Genomic DNA, 21,252 nt, shown 5'->3' on the forward strand with positions numbered 1-21,252 from the left:
CAGCGGGGGCGTGGTCAAGCGCCCGTCCGGGAGAGAAAAGCGGTAAGGGCGCTTACACCTGAGCTAAATTATGTCTAACACCTGTCTCTAATTTCAGTGAGCACGGGGAGAGCGGCATAAAAAGGCAGCGAGAGGGCCTCCAGGGAGAGAAAGATGACAAGTGAACTCAGTGCGCTGATATTGTGTTGTATTGTGTGTGATAGTGGTATTGTATGAAACAACGGGAATTAAAAGCTTACCTTGTGGTGAAGACCTGTTTCCTGTCCTCCTTCATGTGAGAAGTATTACACTGGTGCCGAAACCCGGGAATTTAAAGGAGGACAGGAAACAGGTCTTCACCACAAGGTAAGCTTTAATTCCGTTGTTCTACAATACCACTATCACACACAATACAATATCAGCGACTGAGTTCACTTGTCATCTCTCTCTCCTGGAGGCCCTCTCGCTGCCTTTTTATGCCGCTCTCCCGTGCTCACTGAAATTAGAGACAGGTGTTAGACATAATTTAGCTCAGGTGTAAGCGCCCTTACCGCTTTTCTCTCCCGGACGGGCGCTTGACCACGCCCCCGCTGCCACATTCCAATTGTCTAAATGCAAATTAATTAAAGGTTCAACATTAACTGTTTTCTCTTTCTGTAGTTGTTCATATTTCAGGTTGCAATGCCGTGAGGGACAGATGCAAAAAGATTTCTGATCCCCCTGCCTCAAGCCAGGACATAAATTTGGCCATACTGGAGATGGGTGCGAAAGCAAAATCTAATGGGCCATTCACACCTCACAGCTTTACAAAAACAAAAAATAGCTGTATGGCCTCCCGGATTAGCCCCGGAACCAAAATTATGCAACACCAATTGCTCTATATCAAGTTCCACCCATCTCCTAAACATACAGAGCACACACTTTTATCACTACACATCATGGAACAAAATAATGGCCGAGATTCTGAAAATACTAAAGATCTGGCTTACCTCTCACATACACATATCCTCTCACACATATGACATTACAAACCTGTTTCCATAAAACGGGCACTATTTACAACTTCCTTTTAAATACTGTAATATACCTGGGACATGTGCATGGCTACAGTCACACATCGATGATTTAATTACTAATTGCAAGCAAACTTGAAACCCAAATTTCAACATTTCCACCTACATATAAATCAAACCAATTGATTGTTGTTGGAATGGTTGCAAACCAGAGGGCCCCTGGTTTCCAACACATCGCTAATAACAATGTAAATATAAAAGAAGAGCTCTATACCAGGCACAGTGTTGCCTCAACCAGGCACAGTGTTGCGACTTCAGATGCCTCATCAGATCCATACGGACATCAACCGACATGGCACTGGCTCTCAGCCCTTCGCAACTGCACACACTTCAGCGACTCAGATAAAAATAGAAACTAAGACAAAATGACCCCACAGGGACTCTTCTGGAATTGTCCCCGGGGGTCAAGCGGAGGAAACTGTAAGGCAGGGTGCCAATGTGTTTGCATTCAAAGCAGGGTTCCCACACCTTGGTTAACTTCAAATTCAAGGACCTTTCAAGGACTTTCCAGGTCCAATATCCTCAAATTCAATGTGGATGTGGGCACACATTTCAAGTGAGAGCAAGGTTACATCGTGTTGCCTTGTAAGATACATTGTTACAGTTTTCATGTGTCAAACACAACTATGCAAAAAAGCTTTTGTTTTGCATTATTTTGATCTATTTGACAAAGATCTGATATTCTATTTGTCGTATTTCTGTTTTGCACAAAACTGAAGAATATTCGGTACATCCTATACTGTACTCTAAAATGATCTCCAACTTTTGAAATTTCATTGAAAAGAGCTTAGGCCCATGTAACCAGAAGTAAGATTAAAATACTTTTAAGTTTTTCTTGCCTCATGGGTTTACATTATATTCAACATTACATTAAATAAAACATCTGTGATAATCTGTTGCCCAAATATTTTATTTTTATTGAAAACAATATACAGTCATTGACTGAACATATTTGGCTTTGGTGTAAGCACTGAAAACATATCACAACATAGTGCAGATCAAATACATTATAAAACATTCCAATAAGGGACATTAACATAAGGCCATGAATGGATAAACAATATTAAACAATAAATAAAAAACACAAGGTCAGCTTAAAATATGTAACAGAGCAAAAACGTTCCCTGAGGTATTCTGTGGTGGTTTTCCTTTTTAAGTTGATTGTCGCTTTGTTGTTTTTTGTCTTCATTTGCTTTTCAATTCATTCAATTTCTTGTCGAGCGATTTTTCCACTTCCACCATTTCTGCTCTCTTTTCCTTTGCTCCCTTCCTTAAGCTGTTAGACTTGGCAATTAGAGTTAGTTTGCCTGTTTTCTCTGCCTCAAGAGCCAATTTGTCAGCAGAGGTCTCAAGTGCATCCATGTCATCTTTCAGTCTTTTTTTCTTCATTTTAAGTTCCTCAATTTCATCCAGCACATATTTTCTCTTATTGTTTTTTTCTGCATCATCTCTCTTTCTTCTCATATCCTCAAGATGTGTGATGTATCTCTGTCGAGCACCTCCAACTGACATCAATAGCGGTCTGTCAATTGTGACATTCTTGGTGCCACCCACAGCCCTGAGGTGGTCCGAAATGCACCTCTGTGCCACGTACAAATCTTCTGAAAAGTTATCATCCTCAATTTGATGGTTGATTGAAAATCCATGCTCTACAGAGGCTTGCCCATGTGAGAGGAGGAGGAGTTGGCGGCAGAGTCTCCATAGCTTTTCATATGGTTTCTGTGTGGACATCCTGTCATGCAAAAATGTGTCAACCCTGTCTGTGTATGGATCAAAGTGGGAAAATTGTGAACACTGAGGCAGCACAATCTCCTCAATGAATTGACTGTAGAGTCGAATTAACTCGTCACAGTCTTCTTCATTTACACGGTGGACATGCACAAGGTATGTCAAAGCCTTCCTGAACTTAGTTATTTCGACACCTGCATCTTTGCAGGCCATTTCCCTTGGATCAAGGAAGGAAAGGTGAGAGACAAGAGGGTATTTGAGGGGGGACTTCTCGATTAACTTCTGTACAGTTAACACCAGGCACTTCTTGCAACTGTGTTTGAAGAGCAGGAGTGTTTTCTGTCCTATTGTCTTCAATGTGGACACGTCCCTCAAAATTCTCCCTGTAACAAAACCCAAGTCCACCTGTGAGGAGTCAACATGACAGTCTTGATCTCCCACCTCAATGTCCAGAAGTTTATGAGGTGTTGTTGCTTTCTTTATGATGTCTTTTTTGATGCATCTGCACATCAGGCTCTTCAGCAGCATGAACAGGTCTGTTGAAACAAATGGCACCATGGGCTTATCAGTCTGGTAGCATGCAAGAAATGGAGTCACTTCTTTGCTCACTGACAAGATGAAATTAAGTTTAGCAGCCATGAGTGGATCTTCAACAGCCTCCTGAATCACCTCAAAGGACTTTGTCCCTGGATTTGGACACCTCTTTTCCTTAACAGCATTGACAAATGCAGCCATGTGTGGTAAAACTTCCAACGCCCTTTCTAGTACAGGCACATTTTCCAGCCATCTTGTCCTGCAAAACTTTAGTGGTGTTGGGGAACCTGATCCTGTTATGTTGAAATAATCTTCTCTATGAGCTGGAGAATCCCTCAGAAGCTGGTGCATGGATTGCAATATGCTGCCAACTTTCCAGTCTGTCCCTTCCACTCCTCTCAGAAAGGCTCCGTGTGCAATATGGAGGCCGCAGCTGCCAATATTGATAAGGTGTACATTATGAGTATCTTGGAGGGATTTGTCAACCTTTGAATAAAAAGACCAATTCACATTTGGTCCATCCATGGAGATCTGAACCATGTTTTCTTTTGGCAGATTTTCAGTACTCCTCTCATAGACTGATTTAAGGTCTACTGCAGTTGCGTGTCCCATGAATTTTGAGTCATAAAATCTTGTCACAACTTTGTCCCCATCCCATAAATGGACATGAAAGTCACATTGCTTTGATTGTGTTTTTCTGTTAAGGCTCTCATCAAAGAGAAGTACATAGTCCTCCCTACCAGAAGAGAGTTTTTTGCACAACAAGTGTTTGAAATGCGGAGCAAAACCATGCTTGCAAATGTACATGGCCTTTGTTGCTCCACAGGCAAAAGTCTTCGCAATTGCACTGTCGTGGAACATAGCACACCTAAAAGTAAAGAAAAAAAGAAAGAGATTGAAATCAAACACATTTTTATTTGTGTGGGTGTGACTGTATTTTCCCACTGGTTAACCGACGTGTGACAAAACCGGTAATACCGCTTTTAAATCGCTAATTTGGAGGCGAAAGTAAAATGCGCGTGTCCGCACAGGCATTCATAATGGTGAAGCGAGTGTTTGGTTTTTCCATAGGAATGAACTGAGAACGCTCGCTCTGTTCTGCCCGTCGACACGTGCGGCTGTGCGCTTTTTAGTTTCGATTTCAAATTAGGACCAATTTGGGGGTTGATTGCTTGAATGGTGTGTTTATTAGCCTATTATTCTTAATGAAAATCCCAACAACAAAACCGTATAATGACAAATTTTCTTAAATAGGCGCTTTTACATTTCGCTTTGACACCAAATATTCCGTCATCATCTTGTCAGTCAGCTCTTTACTCTCGTAATAAATTAAATCTGACTCCTGTTGCTGATCTGTTCTGCGACTCTGTCAGCTTGTGATTTATTAGGCAGACACCGTTCAATTTTTAATTTTAGTGTCTGTTCTCTAACTGAACTAATGATTTTATAAAAATAAAAAAAATTATCAATTCGACGGTGGGCAACTGATATCCGGTGTTGCTTCTGAACACCGGTAACACCGTCACCGACTATCGTAGCAAGCCTAGTGTGACTGTGTTTTCAAAGTATAGCCACCACAAAGTCAGATTTCAGCACCTCCTTGACTGTGTGAAATCATTTTGAAGCACATAAAATCATACATTTACATTCATGCATTTGGCAGACGCTTTTATCCAAAGCGACTTACAGTTCCCTTATTACAGGGACAATCCCCCCGGAGCAACCTGGAGTTAAGTGCCTTGCTCAAGAACACAATGGTGGTGGCTGTGGGGATCGAACCAGCAAACTTCTGATTACAAGTTTACCAGTTATGTGCATTAGACCACTACACCACCACCACTCCCGTACAAATACAAATCTTTGCATACAAATCTGTGAATGCATTAAATCAAACTTAACGCCTTGGAATCTCAAAATGATGTTATAGGTAAAAGTTAAAATCATTTAATTTACCTGTCCCTTCACTGGAATTGAAAGAGTAGTGAGACTCCATCATGTTCAAACACCACAGGATCTCAGCTTTTAATGTGTCCTCTCTGGGAACGCCTGTGATTATTGACGGTTTGGAGGACATGGCGATGGTGCTAGTCGTTGCAGATGTACATGGTGGTGGAGTTGCTGTCACCAACCTTTCCACAAAGTTGACTAAAGTGGGCTGTGAGAAATAGTAAGACATATTGTAAGAAATAACACTGACTTATTGTAATACAACTGTTATATGACACCTAAATATAACACCGTTGGGGCACAAGGACTTAAATTACCTTAAAAGCGTAAATACCTTTAAAAACACTCAATCCAGACCCATGTAACAGCTGATACAACTATTTCCTGTGGTGGTAAATAGTCAGGTATGTATTTATATATGCATCATCATAAACTAATTAGCTTATAGCCTAGATATGTTAACACAATATTTGATTTACAATGGGTGACATACAATATCTTGGTAAGCCTACTGATGCCACTGATTGGGAAGCAACAAACGATTATTTTGATAATTGATTAATCTAATGATTATTACAACAATTATTGACTAATTGTATAGTTACACATTTTTCTTGAGTTACACATTCTAACTAATAAATAAGGTATTTAAAAAAAAATAGTGTAAAGCTGCTTGCTTTAGATCAATCTATTGTATAAAGCGCTATATAAATAAACGTGATGTGACTGGAGTGCCGATACTTTTTAAGTTCACTGTTCAACTCAACAGCCTTCCCGACTAACGCCCGTTGCACACATACTCCGTTTGCAGTGTGTATGCGATCCGTTCCAGATGCAGTGCATATACAGCAGTGCAGAGATCGTTTACGCACCGAGTCTTTTCTTCCGTGCTGCAAACGCTGAATTAAAGTGTTCTTGGTCAAAATTAACATGAAAATGTAGTTATTTCACCATACATGCATTTAATCAAATACGACTATTTTTCACAGTCATCTTTTTACTTTAAGACCAGGGTAAAGCAAGGAAAACTACAATTTACTTCAAGGTGACATAATGAATGACACTCGTCTCATTCGTGGAAGTGGAAAAACAAGTTCTTTGTGATGCAATATTTATTGTATAAAGATGTATTATGCAAAAGAAAAGGTATGAGTCTGCTGTTTTTGTCAATTTTAATTTAAAATGTTTGCGATTTTAATATAACTACATTGTTCAATATGTTACCACTTGCTTGAGCAACTTAAAATATAATCTATATTATATAGAAGTAATGCATTGAATAATACGTTGTTTAAATTGTGTTAAATGTAAATACGTCTATTAAAGAGTATGTGTACAAAGAGAATCGCACTGGTGCCAACTTTTTTTTAAATAAAAGTTGCTGATAACTTCTGGATTTGAAATACAAATAGTGAGTAAGTGTTTGTGGTAGAGCCGCGGATCAGTTGCGCACTGCAAATGCAGCATAATGTGAAAGCGCTATAGCGCGTGCTGCTCCTGTACCATACGCTGCGCATTATGTGTGAAACGGGCGTAACATTTCACAGCGAGACATTTAAGTAACAGCAAAAACAGCTAGCAGCTAACATTCAATCAACATTTCTGTCAGATGCAGGCTATGGTAGGACTTACCTGCTTTCGATTTCCGAAGTGCCGTCTTGTGTGTAGATCCAGCCGCATGACTTGAGGCGCCGCTTCTCCCATGCTATCCACTTTGATCGATTTACAACAGGCTTTGCACCTGGCTAAGTGATGGCCTTTTGGATCTCTGGCAAGCCATTCATTATATTTTTCTTTGGTGAGCCAAATATCCTGAAATTTACATTTTCCAGGCATCACGTTTCAGCCTATTTTTGCAACGTCTGAGTGGGAAACGTTGAGGTACCAGCGCGCGTGAACGTCATGGCAGCGTACAAAACAAAGTACCTCGTGCGGGAAACACTTAACGTAAATGTGCGTAACTAACGTAAATCAAGCAGGCTAGTATGCAGCATAAGCCAGATTTTTTTTCCAGAAAACTTCTTGCACAAAATAAATTCAAGCACTTTCAAGGACCTGTATCTATGTATGTTTATTTTCAAGACCTTTCCAGGGCCTTGAATTTTATTTTTCAGATTCACAAACTTTCAAGGATTTCAAGGACCCGTGGGAACCCTGTCAAAGGCAAAGAGCAAATGTATGATCTTTGAGAAAATCAACAAATTAACTTTCTCGCAATTAGCAACTCTTCCTGAGGCACCACACCCCACTGAGCGAAGACTGCAAATTCACACCTCATTGTTGCCCTTCCACATCTGTCCCATTCTCTCCTCTCTCCCCCTCATCCATTCCCCTTCAGCTCAGAATCACCTAAGATCTGTATGTAACAAAAGTCTATATCGGATGTATACAAATAATGTAACTAGTGGAACATGTTTGGTATCATTTAAAATGTCTCAGTGCGTCTGGTATAGTGCTCTTATTCCCAGGTTTGTAAACTTAATGACAACAAAGTTATAAGGTCTTTGCCAAATGCTTTATAATTCTGGAGGTCTGTCCCCATCCCTGCTTGTATGTTAATGAGGTATGTCCCCAGGACTTCCAAACCTAACCACTCCCAAAATCCCCTTTGTTAATGGTTTGGGTATTTAAGGAGAGTTCATGGTTCTCTGTAGTCAGACGATCCCACACAGTTTACTGTGTGTAATTTATATCAGGTGATTGCAATTCGACTTTCTTAGGTTTTGATAAAATGTCTAACTTTGACTTATCACTGTCTAATTGGAATTGATGAATTGATTATGCTACCTGGTCAATAAATTGTCAACATTTGATTTTATTCTGACTGACTCTGACATTGTGTTTCCCAAACAGATTAAACGATTCTTATGTTACCGCAAGTCTGCGTCAGATTAGTGACGACTAATATTTGGCATCGATTCAAGTGTACTTGGTTTGCAAGGACAAAAAGGGAATTTCCATTTAGAACAGCAAACGCTGCTTGACCAATCTAAATTCGGGTGTGTCTTACCTCTGTTTTAATTTGATGTTTCTCCAGATAAGTATACGTGGGAAACCACGCATGGCCAATCCAAAGCTATTATAAGAGAAGTTATGTTGGTCAACTCACATCTGTAATAGTGGCTGTGACCTCTACTGAAGAAAACGTTACGTTACATTCAAGTGTATGCAATTCCATGGGGGCTATACTGAAGTATCTTTGATTGTGTGAACGTGAACATGACCGATCTCAGGTATATAGCAATTACCTCTGTTTGATGATCCAATACTGGCCGCTTGTGATCGTGAGACCCGCGGTGTAGAGAAAAACACGCGAGGACCTCAAAGCGACATAGTTTCTTAATCTAAACGGGTAAAATATAATTAAAGGAGTTAAAAGAATAATCAAACATTCGCTCACTTTTAATGATGCTCAGAAATCATTAAAAACCTTTTTCATTTATGGAGTCAGATGAAATAACGAGGTAATACATAAGAGAACATGTATTTCATTTAATATTGTTGTGTTGAGTAACAAGAAAGACTGTAACGCGCAGAGACTTTCACCCGTATTATTGGAGACCGTCATTGGACTGATAAACGGGATTACAATTGTCTGTTAAGTATTAAGATTTATATAATGTAGAAAAATCACAAGAATTCTGTATTTGTAAATGTTTATTTAGTATAAATAAAACAATGAGTATCTGAATGTGCCGTGTGTTTAATAAAGAGTTCATATATAGACTCATTTATTCATTTAAAATCATTATTTTTATTATTGAATCTGATAGTAAATAAGTTCAATCACATCACAGTGAGACACAAAGTACTGTCATTGTATTGAATTCAATCAGTTTCATTGATGAAATGATTTCTAGAAAGAGTTTGGAGTTGTGTTGATGTGAGATACAGTGAGTATATTTCACTCATCCAGTTGTGTGTGTGTGTCTCTGATGATCCATTTCACACACACACACTGAGGAATCAGGAAAAACTCTAAATCCAGCATAGAGGGGTCGAGTGAATGTGGTGATGAGTGTGTGTAAGTGTGTGAGTGTGTGTGTGTCAGAGATGCTGTAGAAGGACAGAGTGCCGGCCAGACAGTCCACATACACTCCTACTCTCTTACAGTCGTGTGAAGGGGGACGTATGTCAGTGGCGATATTATTGTGCCAGACAGTGAATCTGTCATTAGAGCAGATCAGACTCCAGGAGTTTACATTGTATCCAAACATACTGTCACGACTCTCTCCTTTCCTGCTGATTCCTTTATACGACACTGATATAACAGCAACATCTCCACTCCATTGAGTCTCCCAGTAACAGCGTCCAGTCAGACTCTCTCTACACAGAACCTGACGATACTCATCAAATCTGTCTGGATGATCAGGATATGACTGACGCTCTCTCACATGTGTCACCTTCCTGTTCCCCTCAGACAGAATGAGTTCAGTGTTTACTGTGTTTGAATCCAGTGTGAGATCACAGACATCTGAACACAAGAAGAGAAAAAACACTTAAAACACAACAATCACTAAACCAGTGTGTGTGTGTGTGAGTGTGTGAGAGTGTGTGTGTTATTGAGTGTGTGTGTGTGTGTGTGTGTGTGTGTGTGTGTTTGAATCCAGTGTGAGATCACACACATCTGAACACAAGAAGAGAAAAAACACAAAAAACACAACAATCACTAAACCAGTGTGTGTGTGTGTGTGTGTGTGTGTGTGTGAGTGTGTGAGAGTGTGTGAGAGTGTGTGAGAGTGTGTGAGAGTGTGTGTGTTATTGAGTGTGTGTGTGTGTGTGTGTTTGAATCCAGTGTGAGATCACAGACATCTGAACACAAGAAGAGAAAAAACACAAAAAACACAACAATCACTAAACCAGTGTGTGTGTGTGAGTGTGTGAGAGTGTGTGTGTTATTGAGTGTGTGTGTGTGTGTGTGTGTGAGTGTGTGTGTGTGTTTGAATCCAGTGTGAGATCACAGACATCTGAACACAAGAAGAGAAAAAACACTTAAAACACAACAATCACTAAACCTGTGTGTGTGTGTGTGTGTGTGTGTGTGTGTGTGTGTGTGTGTGTGTGTGTGTGTGTGTAGACCTACATTTGTGTGGTCCTGCTGTAATCCTGAACTCTCCTCCATGATCCACACTATAAAAACACAAACACACACAAATGATGACATCACATTCAGCTCACCTGAAACTTACTTCAAAGTGATTTTATCTGAAATAACACACAGAGAATGTCTCTCTCTCTCTCTCTCTCTCTCTCTCTCTCTCTCTCTTTATTAATTTATATTTATTAGCTTTATTGGCATGTAAAAGTTTGATGGTTTTATAGCCTCATTTTTTATCAACTAGTTGAAACTTTCAGAAAAGAATCTAATAATGACACACAGGACTGTTATTTAGTTTTCCTGGAACTGAATGTGTTAACACTAACAACAAAACAAATATGTGATTAATCATGATTCAATATTTCAATCCACTGACAGTCTTACAACACATGAGGGGTGTGAGGGGTCCAGGAACTGAGTGTGACACCCCTGCAATACACACACACAACATCCCACCAACAATAAACTCAAGTGCTTTCACACTGCACTTAACCCTGGGTTATTGTCTTTTAACCCCGCTTTAACCTCCAGTAAAGTAACGTTTCACACTTGTAACTCTGAAAGGTGATTAGCAACACTTTTAATCCTGGGTTATGAAACGGCTCCAGATCAGTGTTAGCGCCGCTTTTAAAAGTGCAGCAGTAAGTTTTTATCTGGCTCTTATTCGTCCCAATAGTACCAGTGGTTTTGGACTTTATACTGACACCACAGACTGATCACTGCCCGACCCCCCCTGTGAAAAATCCTGCACCGCCCCTGTTAACTGCTGCTGGGCCACACAAAAATGTCTGTAAGATGGACTGCTGCGACTCGTAATCTCTCTGGTGGCTGATGAGACCGTTGTGTGCTCACTCTTGGTGCTTGATGTCACACCGTTTATCTGTGATCATTATTGATATTATTAGTGGTAGTAACTGATCAACTGCAAGACAGTTTGTTATGTGCGGTCAACATGGCAGCATCCATGAGGGGCGACCCGCTCAATGTACAATTAAACAGCTTTTTTTGAGGTCAGTATCTGACTGGAGTCATCATCTAATGTGAGTGTACATCATTTTAAACATATTTGTGTGCTATTGTGTTTATTTGTAACACTTTTTAAATGAGCTTAATACAGTGACAGAGCACAACACAAGCAAATGTGCTACAGTATCACTGTTCATTTCCTGTATGCTAATGCACTTTATAAACCCTATTTAGTACTTTACAAATAAAACATATTATTAGTATTAAACATATTGTAGTCTTGCTGTTGTGCTGCACTTAAGCAAATAATAAATATTATAAAATGAAAATAAGCTCATCGTAACATTTCATATAAACACAATCCGTTTGCATCTAAATATATTATCCTCCACAGATTTCATGGGACGATGCAACAAACTTTCCAAACAGAATAACTGAGAACCATTAATGGTGCCAAACCCAAAATGTCCAAAATACTCTCACACTGCAGATTTCAGCAGTGAAATAAATGTACTATAAGATACTGTCCAAAGCATTAACCAACAGATTCAAACTTTACATATCTAAATTAATTCACACTGACCAGTCATATTGTATTCCTAAACGCACAATATTTGATCATTTGTTTTGAATACATGATCTGATTTCTTTTGCCAGAGACAATAATCTTAATGTAGGATTTTTATATTTGGACCAAGAAAAGCTTTTGATGGTGTAAATAAATGTTCAGGGTCCGACATGTCTTTGTGGTGAGATGAGCCCGTGCCGTGCCTTTAAATGAAGTGTCCATTCAATGTAAAATGAGGAAATCACGATTTATCAAATGTATCTGATGATGTCATCATTAAACTGATTTGGATTTTAGAAAAGTTCAGATTTTATAATTAAACAGATTTTATATTCATGCAATACTGTGAATAAGAATGTCTATGGTGTGAAAACCATCTATTATTAAACTGGGGTATATCGTGAAACTGTTAAACCGTTACATCCCTACTGGAGATGCTGCCACTATTACAGAAACCATCTTCAACATCATTACAGCAGAGAAATGCAGACCTGCAGACACTCTTGCATCATTGACCAGTGACGCTGCTTCTGTTATGATCGGTAAGATTTGAACATTTCACTTTTATTTGAACAGCAGTTTTGATATAGAATTGATTTTTACTGTCAAGGCAAGAAAACTGAAGAAAGAGACTAAAAGACCTTTTCCCTGAATCACTGTCACTGTCCACTGTGTTCCCCATCCAATAAAAAGGGAAAGTCTTACCCAACCAAATACTGCAAAACCATTTCAACAATATTTTGGTTATATCAAGCAAGCAGCACCTTTTTTTGCCAATGTGTGAACAGCTTGTAACACAACTTATAAAATGAGCCCTTCACAGACTTCCTAGTTTGCCTATTAAAGCCTGTAGACTGATTTTCATGTGAAGGGAGCGGGTCGCTTTTGCCGGGAAAATCACAAATATGTGCCGTTTATGTGCGCTCCCGAGAGCCTCAGTGCTTCTCTTCCACTATTCAACAGCAAAAGCAAACTGCAACACTAGACAACATTATCTTAAGAGAAGAATCCAGCAAACGTCCCAGCACAACACCGACTCCAACACAAACTCAGAGTAAGCCAAAAAACATTGATTTACTGAATCCCGTCTGGTTAATCGGGAATGTGATCATGGTCGAGTGAAAACTAGAGTGAAAATCGGCAGGGCATTTGATTCCTGGATGGACCTTTGTTTTGTTTTGGGGATCAAAACTGACCCTGAATTGGCGTTTTTCTAATTGGACAGGTAAACTTACATAACTGCAAAGCATGTGACATATTGAGCCATAAGGATTGATCTGTGACATTTTAGCTAAACTACAATAACACATGAAATGAATGCTAGACAATGTTCAAGATAATGCAAAAAGACACATTCATTAGAGTAACGTAACTTGGTTATACAGAAAATATATATAATCTATTATTATAAAACAATAGTGCATCGATATATCAAAATGTCAGTTGTGATGAATCAGATCAATACTGAATTGTGTCACATATTTATAATGTACAGTCTATTTTATAAACAGCTACTGTCATCATCCACCACATTTAGCTAACAGCAATTGATAAAGCTGACTAGCTAGCTAACACCGACAGCGGATATCATATAAATGCAGTCAATGTATCATGCAAAGAAAAGTGATTATTCAAACTACAGTCTCACATAGTCAGACCGATATCCACACTTTGTTTTAGCCCTGTTCCAGCACTGGAGAGTCAAATATAATATACAGTCTCAAAGTTTTTAAAACAATCATAACTGAGTAATTTTAATTATGCTACCTCATCTGTCAGCATGATGCCGGTGAATCACGTTCAGTCTCTTTGTACATTACATAATTGTTTTGGTAAATGCTCGCTCGCGTCCCTATGGAGGCCACAGGTGTCATTAATAACAAGGGTTTCTGAATCTTACATACGGCACCTTTAATAAAATTTGCCCTTTGTCACCTTTTCTGTATTTAGGGGACTGTCCTCAAGTCATCTCTTGGACAACTAAAGTCCAAAAGCTCTGTAAAGGACAGGTGGGAATCTTGGCTATGAGTTGGGGTTTATGATTTAGTGATTATGGCCCGAGACAGCTGGGATAGGCTCCAGCACATGTGACCCTGCATATGACAGTTGGCTTTAGAAGATGGATGGATTTAGTGATTAGTGACCCTAATAATAATGTTCTTAATAGGGGTGATTTGTTGGGGATTATAATTTTATGATTGCGAACACTTTTAAATAAGATTCAGGTGAGGTGGTTTTTTAAGAAGTGTTTTTTTTCTAAATCAAAACCATGAATAATTTTGTTTTTCCCTTTTCATTAGTCGGTTCTGAATTCCCTTGAATACCCCCAGAGTGAGGTCACGTGACACTTCACAGTGTAGACGAGTAATATACTGAATTCTTGATTTGTCATTTAAAAAATTTATAGATAAAAATATATTTAAAAATACTGTATATCAGTGGCGGCTGCTGGTCTTTCAAAGAGGGGAAGCTCATTTTCGGCCTACATTATAAACTTATTTAAAAGTAAATTCTGCCCTACGTTCCTTTTCGAGAAAATGCACTGTGACTCTGTCGTACCAACTAGGCGTCTTTTCCAGTGACTTGACAAGTGTCTTCTCAATGGCCAGCAGAGCTAGGCTGCTTAAACGACCTTGGCCCATTGTGTTACGGGTGTAGGACTTGAGACGCTTTAAACAGGAGAAGCTCCTTTCTACACCTGCAGGTGTAGCTCCAATTGTTGCCACTAATGAGAACAGTTTGTAAAGCTGAGGCATTGCACTGTCCAACTCCATGTCTTTGAGGAACACCAAGTAATCACACAGCTTTCCCCTGTTACCCTGCAAGTCCTGATCTGAATACAGGACTTGAAGTTCAGACCTCAGTCTCCCTGAATCAAAGTGATGGCCATAACTTTTCAGGACACTTTGGAAGGCCTCCTCTGGAAATTCTTGTCTCATGTCATCAAATTTCCCTGGATTGACTAATTCTAAGAAGAGCATACTTTCCAAATTTGAAAAACGTTGAGGAATCTGCTCCAAGATGTTATCAAGGATGGCCATGTAGAGATTTCTGCAGTGCTCTTGGGGATCCTGCAATTGGGTCAAGCAGGCTTTCTCATGGGCTCATCTCGTGGGTCTGATGTGAGATCTGCTGTTTTGGCATAAACAGCTTGGAAAGCCCCTCTGTCCTTTTCTCTTTGACAAATGCAAGAAGAGATTCAATTCTTTTCTTGCAGTAAAAAACATCCATCGCCCTCTGCTGGACAACATCAAAGACCACATCAGTCTCAGTGAAGATTTGTTCATATGTGAAGATTTGACAACATGAACACAAACTCAAAATCCTCCAGTTTCCTCAGAAAGCCTTTGGCACAATCCAGTGTATCATCATCAATTGTCGTGTCTGCAATGATGTTTTCAAATGTCTGCAGGAGGCCATCATAATTGTTTGCCACAGTGCTCACTATCCGTGATGTGAAATTCCATCGAGTAGGAGCGTTTCTGGGCAACCTTGAACAGCCTGCAGACTCCAGAAAAGACGTCCTCTTTGTGGATTTTGAAAAAAATGTGCCAAACCCAGAGAGTGATGCAAAAAAATTCTGCATTCAGGCAAGCATTTAGCCCCTGTGACAGCACCAGATTCAGTCTGTGTGCATAGCAATGCACAAACATTGCACTTGGGGCTATTGCTTTCACTTTGGCCTGCAGACCATTGAGTGCTGAAGCCATGACAGCAGCCCCATCATAGGTCTGTGCCACAAGCTTATCCTTAAAATTGTAGGCCTGCATGTTCTCATTTAAAACATCAAAAGCGGACTGAGCATCTCAGCCCTCCAGAAACATCAAAAAATCCAATAAAGCGCTCCTGAATTTTACCTGCACTATCCACATAGCGAACAATGACAGAGAGTTGGGCACGGCAGGATATATCAGTTGTTTCATCCACCTGCCATCCAAAAAAGGGAGCATCCTGAATTTCATCTCTGATCTGATCAGAAATGGTGGCTGCAAGAGCAGAGATCAAGTCATTTTGAATAGTATGGGACATACCAGAAAACACAGTTGAGGACTCTAATTGTGTGGACAGTACAGAGTCATATTTAGATAATGTTTCTGTGAACTCCCTGTAATTTCCCTTGTTGGATGATTCACTACTCTCATCATGTCCCCTAAATGACAGCTCCTGTCGGCCAAGCAAGGATGTTACATCAATAAGGCGGTTTAGGAAGGCCCTGTTTTGTTTGACTGTTTCATTATGTTTAGTCACTTGAATGCGAGCACCTTCATTGATTGCATGCTCAACCCTGATCCTGCCCATGCAACTTAATCTTGCACATGCACTCACATGTTCATTGCTCTTTTCATGTCTTTTATATGCCCTGTCAAAGTTAGACAGATCTCCAAACCCCACTTTTGACCAAACAACACATCCGTGAGATGGTTTCATCAAGAGGCATGGCCAGCAGTACATTTTATTTGTCACAGCACTTCCAGTCAGCCAGCTAACTTTGTCATACCAGGAGAGCTGAAAAGACCTGTTATTTTTCCTTATTTTTTGCACTAAATCAATCTTAGGTGTTGATCTGCCCTGCTGTTTAATTCTAATTTTTTCCTCGTAAGGAAGACTTTCAAATGGCTTTGCCAAAATCAGGTCGACAATATTAGCACCGTCTGCCATCGATGCGCAGTTTCACCCGTCTGACGCTAGCCTAGCCTACTGTATGAATGAATGAATGAACGAACGAACGAATGAGCAGCTCTAAAGCAAAATATATTAAACTTGGTAAAACTGAAACAAGGAATGTGGTGTATAATTGTGTGAAATGTATTATGCAAATTGACTAGCAATTTAAGCCAAACAAATATAAAGAAATAGGTTGCAGCAGTTTGTCTTTCGACTACACTTGAGAAATCCGCGATGGGACTGAGCCGTGAAATAGCTTCAGTGACTTCTTATAGTACAGATTCGATGTCAATCAAAAGGAGATGCAGTATTTCGACAGATCCTCCAATCATCACGCGGAAGCCCGGAGTCGGGCCAGCCCACTCCTCATTCACCCCCAGAGGCGCTGAGCATCCGTGGGCGGGACATAATCGCAGCATTTATCCAATGACCGTCTATTTTCGAGCACTGAAAAAACTGTTCAGAGCAGCCCCATTGAAGTCAATGGGCCTTCGGCATCAACAGGAAATGCACTGACGCTACGGGAATGTATGAGAAGTAAATCGAGTCAGCCGACCTGCTATATGTAATGTAGCTGATTCTGAACGAACTTCGTCTTCGAGATGAGCGTGTTCTAACGCATTTTTAGTCAATAAATTGTTTACACAATAGTACATATTTGACCATTATTTTTTGACATTATAGGGAAGCTGAGCTTTCCTTGCAGTCTTAGAGAAATCCCCACTGCTGTATATACTAAACATATAAACAAATGGTTTTTGTCTACTGTACTGTATTTGTTTTACTTCCTCTTTTATACATAGCTATAAAAACTGTCAGAAATCATCAATACTGTCTGTCTGTACACTGTGTGTGTGTGTGTTTGGTGGTTTTATTAGGTTATACACTAGTAGTTACGAAGGTATTATGCTATAAATGTGGTTTATGAGGACATCTCTCGTGTCCTTGTAATTCAAACATACATAATATATAATTGTTTTTAAATGTAAATATCCCAAATGTTTCTGTGAGGGTTAGGTTTAGGGGATAGAATATATATAATAAAAATCATTGTGTCTATGGAGAATCCACATAATGATATGAGTAACAATGTTTGTGACTGTGTGTGTTTACAGGTTTAATATATGTACGTCTCTGATGTCTGTTTTAGATCTTTTCATCTGGAAAGCAACATCTAATAAACATCTTAAATATCAGATTTACAACATTCTAGATCATAAATGTCTCAAAGACATCTGCTGAATGTCTTATTGACATTCGAGACAACATTTTCATATTATAGACATATTGCAGATGAGCAAACAATGTAAAATAGATGTTGTTAAGATGTAAACACACATCAAATAGACGTCTGGTTGATGTACGTGTGCTATCAGGGATAGTTTGTTCAGTATAAACATCATTATGATAGGAGTACCAACATATACTATGTGTGAGTGTGTGTGTGACAAACACATTTTCACCTAATGTAAACAAAGATGGCTGGACTGGAATGATTGCATTTTCCTGATGTGTTAACTGCATATAGGTGAGCTGTTGTCCGTTATGGTGATGTTATGCGACAATTCGTTTCGACAATGATGAATTACTTATGTATTACAATTTGGCTGTCTGTTTCAATGAGCGTACTGTGTGCTCGAAAAGACTATTGAGTTGCTGTTTGAGTTACTTATGATTGACAACAGAACGATCACCTAATGTAAACAGACATGGCTGCGAGGATCAGTGATCCCAATTTTGTGTTGACTGTTTGTATACGAGCTGTAAACTTTTATAGTAGTAATTGTGTGACCATTTGGATGTCTATGTCATAAAATAATCATACCATGTGCTTGAAAAGACTGTATGAGTATCAGTTTGTGTGAATATGAATTACAGGCACTTGGGCAGTGCAGTTTAGTGTTGGCATGAAAACCGATTTGAATCTGGCAGCACTGACTGTTGCAGAAACACAAATGTGTGACGCTACTCTAAGGGTGCCAGTCATAAACCATCACAAATATGCACCAGTAAATGTGAAAGGGTTAAGTGACAGATGCTTAAAGATTGTTCTTTTGAATTGTTTTCCTAAAATGAGTAAAAAAATAATATTCTATATAAAATGTAATGATTACAAAAATGTCCTCATTCTAATGAAACACTAAAAATGTATGTCTTCTGTGTGTATTTGTTAAGGATTTTTTTTTTAAAAGGAATAAATACAGGTGCTATTTCAGTGAATTAACTGACCATTCAATAAATTCAAGACCAATTAGGGCCTGGGTTTAAGGGGTTAATATGGGTATAAACAGGGTTTTACAGCTCAACATACTTAAGTTTGTCCAGTGTGCAATTTTGATCGTTGAGTCTTTCAGAGAGCAGCCTGACTCCTGATTCTCCTGGGTGATTATAGCTCAGATCCAGCTCTTTCAGGCGTGATAGATTTGATCTCAGAGCTGATGCCACAGAACAACAGCCTTCCTCTGTCACCATACAGCCAGATAATCTACAAACACACAAACATAACAGTCAGATAATCTAAAAACGTGCATATAACCAATCAAATAATCTACAAACGCACATCAACAGTCAGATAACCTACAAACACACATCAGCATTTACCAGCAGCCATATTAACCTGTAGCTCAAGACTAGTTGCCACTGAAGCTAAGCAGGGTTGAGCCTGGTCAGTACCTGGATGAGAGACCTCCTGGGGAAGACTAAGTTTGCGACTGGAAAATCAATTTCTTTAAAATTATTCAGTTGATAAATAGTTCTCTAGGAGACAGCATGAGCGAATTATTGACAGATTTCCCAAATCATAAGTCTGCTATGCTATTACATATTGATAATGTAAACAACGTTGTGTATTCGTTTACAGTAGCAGTTCAAATGTTAATGTACTGCTAGTCATTTGTCCTGCATTAGTTATTGATTAGTTTTGCATGAATTATGAAACTTTTTCAGTAGTTCTCTGGGATAGTATTGTCAAAAATACCGGTACCCCGGTACCAAGTCGGTACTCAAACAAAAAATTATTTACGATACCAGAATTTCTGAAGGTACCGGGGTACCGAGTACCGGATCTACCCGGTACCCATGCAGAGGCGGGACAAGCAAAAGATTGCGGCAAGCAAATTAGCAGCTGCTGCTACTGCGGAGTCTCAACTGAATCATGTCGAAATGAAAAGTGGAAAAAGCCAGGTAATTTGAGGCAGATGAAAAGGGAAACATCACAGATCAGCAAAAACCTATTTGTAAACGCTGCTTTCACAATTTTCTGACGAAAGGAGGGAACACATCAAACTTAACAAAGCACATGAAAGAACGACACCCGGATTTATTCAAGCAAATAAAGCAGGTGAGTTTAAACTTTCACAGTTTATTTTATGTATTTCCCAAAGTATTAGGGAATCATTAAAAAAAAGTACATTCAGAAGCATGTAACGTTGTGGAATAAGCGGAGGCAGAGCTCTTTATAGGAAACATCCCGGCATTAAATCTTAAATGCAGTCAAATGTAATGCGTTATTGCTTTATTAAAGTTCAAATAATACAGAAGCAGATCATGTTAATAACTATAAACTAAGAAACTGGCATTTCTCTGTGTGGTCGGTGCCTCTTCTAGGAGTTGTGTGAATGTCCCGATCTAAGGGGGAGAGATTGAAACTGCTCCCGGCTGAGAGAGACTCTGCCTTGGGAAACTCATCCCTCGCACGCGCACACTTAATGCAGTTAGATTAGAACGCGATTGCTCGTGACTTTAATCATAATATGATATATGTCCATATGCATTTCTTATCATGAAGAAAAATGGCAAAATGCAGCTTTATTAATAAGAGAGCACTTTGCACATTAGTTTGGAAATTGTTTTTTATTAATTCTATTGTATGCAAAAGTTGAAGCAAATCTTATATAAGTGTTCAAAAATACTTTAAGCATACATTGTTCAGTTTTGTTATAATTAAAAAAGAATATATTTAAATTAAAGTGTTGCTCAATGGCTTATTTGTGTTCTTAGTTCTGCTGCTAATGTTTTGTAGACTTTGTTATTAAAAGAGTGTTGTTCAGAAACCTGTTTTTGTGTTTTGCTTTGGTACCGAAAATGGTATAGAGTACCATAAAATTTCACTGGTATTGGTACCGACTACTGAAATTTTGGTACTAGATTGTTAATATTGTGTTACTCGTTTGTTCCTGTGTAGTTATTCATTAATGAAGGAACATTATTATAAAGTGTTAGCGAGTTTTCGAAAGAGCTGGAAAAAAATTAATGTTGTGATCATTTTGAACTGTGATATCAGAATCAGAATAACTTGATTCACTTGAGAGGAAACAGACTCAGCAAAGGGAGCCCATCCACAAGTACACAGTAGTGGGCAACCGATATATCGCCAAGGCCGATAAATCGGATGATATTCTGACATATTTAATGATTGCCGTTGGCCGATAAATTTCACCATTTGGCGACGAAAATCACCTGCCTGCACGTGAAGCATATGAGACATGTACACGACTAGTCACGGTTTGTTTTGTTGTTACATACCATCGTGTAACTACAACAATATGATGTTTCAGAGCAAATACAACATTGTGTCACATAGTGTCATTTAAACGGTCCACATAACAGAGCCGCGGCAGACACGTTTGAGTTCATGTTAAAGTGCTCGCCTGTTTCACTCTCCCTCTCTCTCCTCAACAGTTTCCTGTAACTTT

The 21,252-nt window shown here is 39.1% G+C and overlaps 1 protein-coding gene across 17 annotated transcripts in view; it reads right to left on the minus strand.

Moving 5' to 3' along the window:
- Nucleotides 1–21,252, minus strand: part of LOC127650380 (NACHT, LRR and PYD domains-containing protein 3-like) — a 1,539,373-nt gene that overhangs the window by 1,262,997 nt on the left and 255,124 nt on the right. For 6 of the 17 annotated variants that reach the window (XM_052135768.1, XM_052135779.1, XM_052135757.1 and 3 more), the window contains 3 exons: nt 18,870–19,043; nt 10,345–10,391; nt 8,908–9,735 (listed from right to left, as the gene is read on the minus strand). The exons of 3 other annotated variants lie outside the window; for them this stretch is intronic. In XM_052135768.1, the coding sequence (XP_051991728.1) occupies nt 9,170–9,735; nt 10,345–10,391; nt 18,870–19,043 (787 nt within the window). In that variant the 3' untranslated portion in view covers nt 8,908–9,169. Of the gene's footprint in view, nt 1–8,907; nt 9,736–10,344; nt 10,392–18,869; nt 19,044–21,252 lie in introns of those variants that run through there. 8 more of the 17 variants (XM_052135778.1, XM_052135776.1, XM_052135770.1 and 5 more) reach the window with 2 other exon arrangements.

Source organism: Xyrauchen texanus, chromosome 10, assembly GCF_025860055.1.
Source record: "Xyrauchen texanus isolate HMW12.3.18 chromosome 10, RBS_HiC_50CHRs, whole genome shotgun sequence".
Lineage (NCBI taxonomy): Eukaryota > Metazoa > Chordata > Actinopteri > Cypriniformes > Catostomidae > Xyrauchen > Xyrauchen texanus.